At 35.9% G+C, this 10,000-nt stretch overlaps 1 protein-coding gene across 2 annotated transcripts in view; it reads left to right on the forward strand.

Moving 5' to 3' along the window:
* Window positions 1-10,000, forward strand: part of LOC122245944 (uncharacterized) — a 21,409-nt gene that overhangs the window by 2,464 nt on the left and 8,945 nt on the right. The window contains exons 2-6 of one of the 2 annotated variants that reach the window (XM_043004235.2): window positions 3,149-3,381; window positions 3,743-3,835; window positions 6,285-6,485; window positions 6,980-8,881; window positions 9,729-9,745. In XM_043004235.2, the coding sequence (XP_042860169.2) occupies window positions 3,149-3,381; window positions 3,743-3,835; window positions 6,285-6,485; window positions 6,980-8,881; window positions 9,729-9,745 (2,446 nt within the window). The remainder of the gene's footprint in view (window positions 1-3,148; window positions 3,382-3,742; window positions 3,836-6,284; window positions 6,486-6,979; window positions 8,882-9,728; window positions 9,746-10,000) is intronic. The other variant, XM_043004148.2, reaches the window with a different exon arrangement.

Raw genomic sequence — 10,000 nt, forward strand, 5'->3', positions numbered from 1 at the left:
TGAAATTTCAAAATTGACTAGTGGGGTGCGTTTTATATGGAATGTGCCTTATGCCAGTTTTATGTTTTGGCTCTGCCTGGACTTAACGCCAGGGTATTTTAAAATATGTAGGGCTAATGCCTCTGACTATTTGCTTGCTTAAGCCGTAGCCATCCACTTTGTACATGGTCATCCAATGTGCCAGCTATAGAAAATCCCATGACATGATATTGCATCCCCAGCAGCAAGAATGCTGCCATCACATAACTTGATATCACGTCATCTGTTGTTCAATGATTAATAAGGACTAATATGCAATTTTTAGGGTGTTTCACAACCTATAACCTTTCTTATAGGGAGGTTATAGTGGCATGAGGTTATAGAATGGCTTGATGGCTGCAATGACAGTGGATAATGATCTTTCTTTTAAATAGGAACAAAGTTGGTACTGTTTGATTGCATTTGATATACACTGTCCAGATATAGTAGTTTTGTGGGCTGAAGCCCACCACATCACCACATCACACTTATTCGGACAAGATAGAGGTTGGACTAGTTTTTTTTAGGATAAAATTGCTCAGGAGGTCTGTAAATTTTTCTTCCCAGAATATAATGTGCAGTAGGTTTATAGCTCTTTGCTAAAGCAGCAACAGCATGTCAATTGCTTGATGCTCTACTTTCTGTAATTTCTGCCAATACTGCTATATTCTACAAATTAAAACTTCTATCTCTGGACAGTATACATTAAATGTAGTCCATCAATGCCAAAGTTGTTAGTGTTTAAGAATAAAACACATGCTAAAGAAGTATGCAAAAAAAGCCAATATTTTCACTTTTGAGGTGGTTTACTGAATCAGTTTATATATGAATGGATTTGATCTTGAAAGAGTGGTAATCAATGGTGGCTGATTCATAATTGTTACTGAGAACCTCTGCATAAACTAGTCCCAAGTCTAGAACAGTGACAGGATGCGTATACAAGCAACCATTATCATATAGTCCTTGAAAAGCTTTGCCCAAAAATTAGTAGAAAGGAGGGATTTTCAAGAAATGTGTAAATTTCAATGCTGATATTTATGATAAAGAATGATACTAGAAACTATCAAAAAGTTACAAGAATTTTCTGCATAATTTTCTGTATTAAAAAATAAATAATAATAATAGTAAAACAATGTAACAATGGTTTACCATATTTTTCTGTGATTGAATTACCTCACCTGTTTTCTTGTCTTATTATTTGTCAGAATAATTCCAGGCAACTGGTCCTTAGCACTCAATGGGACATGTCATATGGATATGTCTTCACATTCAAAAGTATAGGGAAGATTTCAGAGAAAGCACTTAATGATATCTGTTCTTATAACAACTTAAATGGGCAAGAGGCTTGGGATAACCAGAAACATTGGTTACCAACACGTGAGGAGTGAGAATGCAACCATATGCACACCACCTACATGATATTGATTTCTATTTTTTCTTTTCCTTTCTTTTTTTGTTACTTTTCAGGAAAACATTGTGTGGATGTGTCTGTATTTTAATGGATGGAAAAGAGTTCAGTTATATAGTAAGATCCTGTTTTCAGATTATTGGGATTTTTTTTTTTTTTTTAGAATAGTTATCCAGAAGCACTGAAGGTCATAGACACTTTGAGAAAATATATTACTAAGTTCAGGCTTACACTCTTCAATGGTTGGGCTGTGTTACATAGTTGTTGCCCATTTGCCATTAGGCCTAAGTCCAGAATCTCCAAATACAACTTCATTTTTGATGAAACTATATTTACATATACTTTTATAGTTTATGAATTTCAGTATAATTTAGTCAAAATGATTTATAGCTGTTTTCAATAAGATAAGGTGAATAATGTGATATTAGAACTATTTTTGCATTTGATTTTTATTCAGTATCCCAGGTAAAAAAAAAATTGTGTATCCATAGTCCACATATAGTTTAGGTTATTTATGATTTTTTCATACATTTATGTATAAATTTCTTCATTATCTTATTATTATTATTTATATATATATATATATATATATATATATATATATATATATATATATATATATATATATATATATATATATATATGCCGTACTTATATTTATATATACTTTTACATTCACTAGCTGAAAACCAGAAAAGAAATTTCTGGTCACTAAACTGCTATGAACATCAAGCTTTTTTGAGACAAATACAACTGTTGTGTCTTTGGCCTTTATTTACTATACTGTACTAATAGGGTCAAGATATTTTGATAGTGGTCAGTAGATGGGAGGGTAAAAAAGATCATAATATAGTTACCATGAACTGATCATAGACAGAGTGTAAATTTTGTCTTTTTAATCTTTGCAAACACAAAACCACAGCTATGTATATGTCTCTCTATACAGATTTACTTACCTATGGATATATATATATATATATTTATCTATATGTGTATATACTTGTATCTCTGCATGTGCATGTATGTCCATGTGCTTGTGGGTGTACTTGTGCGTGTGCTTGTGTGTGTACATGTGCGTTTACATACACATCTCTGTGTGTTGTCTAGTTTAATCATAGCTTTGACTGAATGATATATAAAATAATTACAGCTATATGAGTTTAAAATGGAGTGCTGTATCTTGTTAAGTTTTCATTTTGTAAAACCATGAACCTCTCAATATCCACAATACTTTCTGTGAAATGAAATGTCTGAAAATCTTATTTAGGTAAATGACACATTGTACCATACCTGTATTAACTAAATATCACTAGGTTGGTACATGTAGGTGCCATGATTCACAGTAATATTTTGAACAAAAAATTAAACAGACATGCTGTAACATTAACCCATTCACGCCGGGGCCATTCCGGCTTTGCACGGTCGCTATACCGAGGTTTTCGAACGCATCATCCGAACGCTTCGAGATTCTCGGGCGCATGGGCCGCGAGCCTGGGCTGCCCGCTTGCTCACCCCGAGCGCCGGCCTTGGCCAGATATCTCGTCGGCGGCGTCTGACGCGAAAACCACGAAACGTGTCAGCACGTCATCCGGCGTGAGTGGGTTAAAGAGACAATTGATACACAAGATTGGATCCTTCATGTCACAGTTGTGTGTGTAAGTAGATGTTGCCTAATGGACATAATGTAATGTATTAATATTTGTGTTTTTATTCATGTTACAGGTATAGAAGCTGAATTCATAAAAAGAAACAAGATGCCAGATGTCCCTCGTTCTGGATATCTGCTGTATTTGAGACGCCTCCAGATGCTTTTAAACAAGAAAAAATGGAAAAAAAGTGCAAAGTTGGAAACAATCCTCATGTTGTCAACAGACTTGCTACAGTTTAAGCCACTACAGAAATGTAAACTTTTCTATGAGAAGATTATTGTTCTATATATGACTGCAAAATTGCTGGTAAGACATCATTTCTGGCTTAAAACCTTTTATTTAGTGTCTTTAAAAACTATGCATGCATATTGCCTATTGAACTCATCCATAAGTTATGGAGATTCTTTATCTTACCTTGGTTTTGTGATGTATTTTGCCATGGGATATCTCTGTCTTTATGATTGATAAGTATAATGACAGTATTAATAACAATGCTAGAAAACCAATTAGTGAAGAAAATTATTAAGTAATCTTAATAATAATATGAAAGATCTTAAAATATCTTGTGAATTTCCATGTATAAAAGCAAAGCTATGTCTTTAATCATCCATATACTTGCATCCTTTTAAACTGACCCATTATGTTATTTATTTTATATATTTTTCAGCTTGTAAATGAACATCAACTGGAGAAGACTGCTGTAGAAGAACATATTTCTCAGTTAGGCTGGAGGGAGTTTAAGAGTCAGTGTCAGTTAGAGGTAAAATTATATGGCATTTTACTTTAGATATAGAATTGCTTTTATTGGCAACCACTTTTCCTTTTAAGTAATATGAAATGATGACTCTTTATCTGCTCATCATCATATCTTATCGCGCCAATGTCGAACAAAGGTGACTGCAGTATCGTTGGCTTCGCGAAGGTCTTCGTCGGAACACCTCGGTCCCAAGGGACATACACTAAGCAGGTGATCCATGCTCTGTATGGGATCTCCACATGGACATGCTGGACTGTCCTTGAGGCCCCACTTGTGCATATTATCCAGGGTTTTGCCAACCTTGGCTCTCGCCCTGTTTAGTGTCTCCCATTCCTTCCTGGCCAGAGTGGTCCCAGGTCCTATATGTTCTTGGTGTGGTGGAAGGGCCTGGTCTTGGAGATCTGGTTGGATCTCTATCCACCTCCTCACTCTGTACCTGGCTTGAGAGTTAGGGGGAAGCGGTTCCACGAGTGCGAAACTCTTCCTTGATCTTAGTCGCGCTTCAACTGGTTGGTGGTTGTGAAGCGGGTGATCTTCATTGTTAATCTGTTTGAACTTCTCGACCATAGAATTTGCTTCCCTGCGCACACTAGGTGGCGCTATACCAGATAGTCGGTAGAGTGATGGAAGGTGTGTAGCCCGAAGGTTCCCAGTAATGGTCCGACAAGCCCTGTTCAGTTCAGGGTCCACCTTGGCTGCATGGGCTGATCGACTCCATACTGGCGCACAGTACTCAGCTGTTGAAAAGCATAAGGACATAGAAGACGTCCTCAGAGTAACAGGGTCTGCTCCCCATGAGGAGTTTGCCAGCTTACCAATCAGATTGTTGCGACTGGAGAGCTTCTTCTTCAGCTTGAGGATGTTCTCTTTGAGGGATAGTATGCGGTCCAAGGTTACACCAAGATAGACTGGATGCACCTTATTCTTCAGTGTCACGCCATTCCATCGAATTTCAAGTTCGGTCTTCGCAAGTCTGTTGTGAAGATGGAATGCGCAGATTTGAGTCTTGTTGGGGGTTTGCATTCAAAGCCCATTTTGAGTAGTACTCAGTGAGAGCTTGCAAGGCTTCTCCAAGTCTCTTCTCAATTATGTCGAAATTCTCTGCTTGCGTAGCGAGACAGAGGTCATCGGCATATATAAACCTTCGGATGTTAGCGAAAGTTGGCTGATCGTTGGTATATATATTAAAGAGGACTGGAGATAATACAGACCCTTAGGGGAGTCCGTTTCTCTGGTCCCTCCATCGGCTCTTTCTACCATCCATCTCAACGTAGAACCTACGGTTTGAGAGTAGTGACTCAATTATGCGAACCACGGAGGTGTTTTGGATCATCTTCGCTACTTTAAGTAGAAGAGACCGGTGGTTCACTGTGTCATATGCAGCGCTGAGGTCTACAAAGACTGCACCTGTGATTTTCTTACCCTGAAAACCATCCTCAATGTACTGCGTCAGGTTCAAGACCTGATCACAGCATGATCTTCCAGGACGGAATCCAGCTTGGTCAGTTGTAAGTTGGTCATTAACTGTGTCGATTATCCGGCTGAGGATTAGTCTCTCATATACTTTGTACAAAATACAAAGGAGAGAGATAGGACGGTAGCTCTTGGGGTCTTCCGGGTTCTTCTCGGGTTTCAGTAGAGCTACAACTTTGGCTTTGCGCCAGATTTTTGGCAGTTTGTAACTTGTAGCACATTTGTTGTACAGTGCTAACAGCCAATCCTTCGTCCTGGGCCCGAAGTGAAGAGCAACCTCAGCAGTAATACCATCCAATCCTGCTGCCTTGCCCGGTTTTAGGTGTTTAAAAGCCGCATTTAAGTCTTCGATGGTGAAAGGAACAAATTGGGGTGGGAAAAGGATCTTTATCTGCTTAAATGAAGGAAGCAGAAAAGGTTTAAAGAAAGCATGTTCATTATAGGCTTTAACAATTTTAGGATATTCTTTAAAGAAATGATTGTAATACATTATATGTCAAGACAAATTTGTTTTGATGAAATGAAAGTCAGTTTGAATAATATTAGTTACGTCACCACATCAACTGCAATTTTAGTGTCTGTAAGGAAAACACTTATGTTTATTATCACCATTTAGTTGTTTTATAATGGTGTTGAAGGAATGTTCAGTAGTGAAATGAGCATTATGAGCACTGTGAAAGCAGAAATAAAAACTAGTGGCCACCTCTACTTGGTAAATGTTGAATGTCAGTAGCTTTTTAAAGTACATATTTCATCTGTTGTTGAAGAAAGAACACAGCTATGTCAACTGTAGTCTCTCTTAATTTCTATAAAATAGTTCCTGAGGGTAAGTTTACAGTCTTGTTCTGCTTTATATTGCTTTTGAAAAGGTAACTTTGAAGCAGTTGTCATTTAAGAGCAGTGTAATTGTGGTAATAATATTTGGAATGAAACTATTTTTCTAAATGTTAAAATTTATGTTATTTTTCATCTATTTTAGGATGACTTCTTCAACGAGACATTTGAACGAGTAAAAAATGCTGCTAGTGAATCTATAGAAGCAAGTACCAGAGGTTCAGCAAAGAATACAAAATGTTTGAAGAAACCATTATTACTTCAAGCTAATAGCTATGTTAATGGCAGCCTTCCAGAACTTTTGGCTAAGTTATTACAATTACTTCCACCAACTGCACTTGAAAAGGTATGGATAGCTTCCAAAATTTGTACAGTTTATTATTTTATCTGTATACATGCTATTACATTCCTCATGTTTTTATAAGGCACAAAATAGCCCTAAATGTGTCATTCAGACATTGGATACAACAAAGATTAAAGCAAATATGTGATTGTTTGAGGCATTTTAGAATCAAGGTAATGGAAAGAATATAGTTTAATTATCCAGTCTGATGAGTATTAAACAGAATGTAAAACTTTTTATTACTGCATTCCTAAGGTATGGTATACTGTATACAATATATTAGATGAAAGCAAATTTTGTATTAATATATTCCCTTAATGATATTTTAATATTTATTGGTGTTTCTAGATTTTATAGAGTTTAGAGATCAATTGAATATTTTAGGATCAACTGTTGGTTATATATTTATGCATATGGAGGCAGTGGGTTCACATCTGTGCCCACATGTATTTGGTTTGAATACTTGATTTTATCTGTTTTGATTTCCAATTTTTCAGATTACAAATGATGAAGATATCCAGAATGACCTAGCAAGACAAGATGCACTGGAATATAAGATACTTCTTAATTGCATAAAAGACAGTCTCACTGGGAATGCTATAAGAGATGCTGTGAAAAAATTGTCAGTTGCAAAAGAGGAGTTATCAGATGTTAATCCTCAACCTGATGAGAAAGATCTTTGCAGTCCTAGTTCCCCTGAAGAACTTGATAGTCAAATAGATGTTTCTGATATAACTATTCATGAAGACTTGGATATTATTCAAGTCAATGGTAAGCTCTGGACAGTTAAGAGATGTGCAAGTGTCCCAGTAGATGTCAAGAATCTGAGTTGTGTTGGGTCTCTATCTGAAGACAGTACTCAAGAAGATATTGCAGATGATATGGAACTACAGGAAGCATCTTATTTAAGACATGAAAATGAAATCATAGTTCACAATGGAAAAGTCTGGGAAGTAAAACCCTCAAGAGTGATGCCTGTAAACTCTCAAAATATTTTAATTGATGATAGTGAATATGGCTCACAAATGGAAGATCCAAGAATTACTGAAGCAGGCTATGAGGACTCTGAAATAAGGGAATTAGAAGAATTGATAAGAACAATGGAAAAATATGTAGCAAAGCTTAAATATAAACTAAAGATTATGAAAGATAGACGAGGAGCTCAGAGATACAGACCTCAGACTCCGGATGATGGAGATCAGGGTAATTTTGAACCAAAGGCAAGAGGTGGTAGCGTAATGGAGAGACAGCCAATACAACAGAGATCTCCTAATAATGATGGCAGATCATCAAATTTTGGCAATGTAGAGGGTAAGCAGTGTAGTGTCGGAACTTCAAGTGAAGATTGTGAAACACTCAGACTATCTGACAGCATGGCCAGCAGTGCAGTTAATCAACAAAACCAGAATTTACAGAAAATAAGAGAAATGCTTAGTGAAAAGCTAACAGATAAAATGACAACAAAATCTAGATGTAAAACTCTCTGTAATGAAGCAAAACAATCCAGAAATGACATAAATTTGGCTTCTCAATTTAACTGCACATTAAAATCTGAAGTTCTTACTTATGTGTCATCATCATCCCAAGAAGACAATGGGGAGGAGGATTTTGGCAGTTTACAACATTTTCAGAAATCTATCACTAGTGTAAATGTTGTCCCAGAAACTCCTGAACTTTCAGAAAGACATTCTAGTAAAGAAGACCCACATACATTTTTGGAGAAACCAGAGTGGAAAAAGACAAACAAAGAAAATCTGAAACCTAAGACTAAAGAAAAGTACTGCAGACATGACTGCAACCTGGACACAGATGAAGGCACTGATAGTGATACCACTTACTATACTCTTTGTGACCAGAGTGCTTCTATAAACCCTGAAATGGGAGACAAGATGAAGATAAGCACTTTGAAAGGCAGAAATAATTCTGTAATGCTAGCTAAAAATATAAAACAAGAGATTAGTGCTTTTTCAAGTAAAGAGGAAATATTGCAGAAAAAAGACAAATATAAAAGAAAATTGGTAAATATTGCCAAAGAAGTGGAAGACTTAACAGATTCAGATGATCTTGCCTCTCGTGTGAAGAGAAGCCCAAGAAGATGCTCCACAAAGTCACCAAAGAAAGATACCAAAATCAACATTAACTCATCGACTGAACAAGGAACAACAAGTTACAATGACAAAAAGAGAAAGCTACAGAAAGACTTTTTAGAAAAAATTAGTGAGATTGAGGAAAGAGATAAAGTTACAGATGTGTCTGAAGATTCAACTCTTCTAGAAGAGGAGGATGTTTTCCACACACCAATGAACAGCCCAGAACCAGAGCCAAAGCGTGCCAGAATTTGTAATGAAATGGATTTTTTTCCAGTTGCTGATGTAACAGCAACTACGAGCACTGCCCAGGTGAATTTTCTTACTTATTTAGCCTAAGATAATGTTTATGTTCAGCATTTTTCATCAACAAAACATGGTTGACTTTTAAAATTTCATTGTATGTCATTGGGATAAGGCTTTGATTAATTTTGCTTGAAACAACCATGCTTGTGGCCATCAGTTTTGTAGCTTGAATTCTTACTGCTATTTCACTAAATGGTAGTGTTTTAAAAGATCTATGCTATATTCAAAGTGCAGAGCATTACATTTTTTCTTTAACATCTGTGATTGTATCTAGTGCCAGACAAAATTACAACAAAGTCTGGATGCAAAATAGAGTAAATGTTAATCTTTTTATTTTGCAAATAATTTGTTTTAGTAATATTTAAGTTTTAAAAATCAGCTAATTTTCATTATAGATAAATATCCTCAAAGATAGGTCATCTAACAAGTTAGATTGATTTTTTAAAGTTAAAATAATCACATAATTTCATACTCCTTCCTCCCAGAAATGTGCTTTACAGATTAAAGTTATGAACTTGAATGCATTCACTTAAAATATCATTCTATTAAGGTTCCTCTTTGTTTGCAAGTAGATAGTTTGTGTAGGTGTTTCAGTTTACTTACATTGGGTTGTACCTTGAATGTTGATTTGATGCATCTACTAAAAAGCACATTTTCTAAGACTGGGTGATAGTTGTGTTGTCCTCTTTGACTCCTTGATCATCTTCAGCGATGATTAAACATAGGAAGCCCAAAGTACGCAGTAAGTGCAACACTATGAATGACTACAATTCCCTGATTGAATACTTGTCTGCTTGGAGGAGCATTGTCAGTAGAGCTATATATTTTCATTATGTAATTTCCCCTCCCCCAGTCTTTCATAGGATACATGTAAGTATTTTTGAAAACTATATATCAATTTTTTTTTTTTCTTCAATTTTTTTTTATCTTCTCTAGAATGTTAGAAATGATGTTGTCAATTGTTGTAATGAAAATGAGTGGGATGATAGAGAATCAGGTGTCTTAACAGAATACATATACTGAAAATAGATAGGTTCTGTCACAAAATATAGTGTGCTCTAATCATCAATGAGGGGAAGCATAGGCTGTAAGTTGTCAGGCTACTACAGTGGTAGTAGCCTCACA

Source organism: Penaeus japonicus, unplaced genomic scaffold, assembly GCF_977035675.1.
Source record: "Penaeus japonicus unplaced genomic scaffold, GWHDUDI00000001_assembly GWHDUDI00000011, whole genome shotgun sequence".
NCBI classification, from domain to species: Eukaryota; Metazoa; Arthropoda; class Malacostraca; order Decapoda; family Penaeidae; genus Penaeus; species Penaeus japonicus.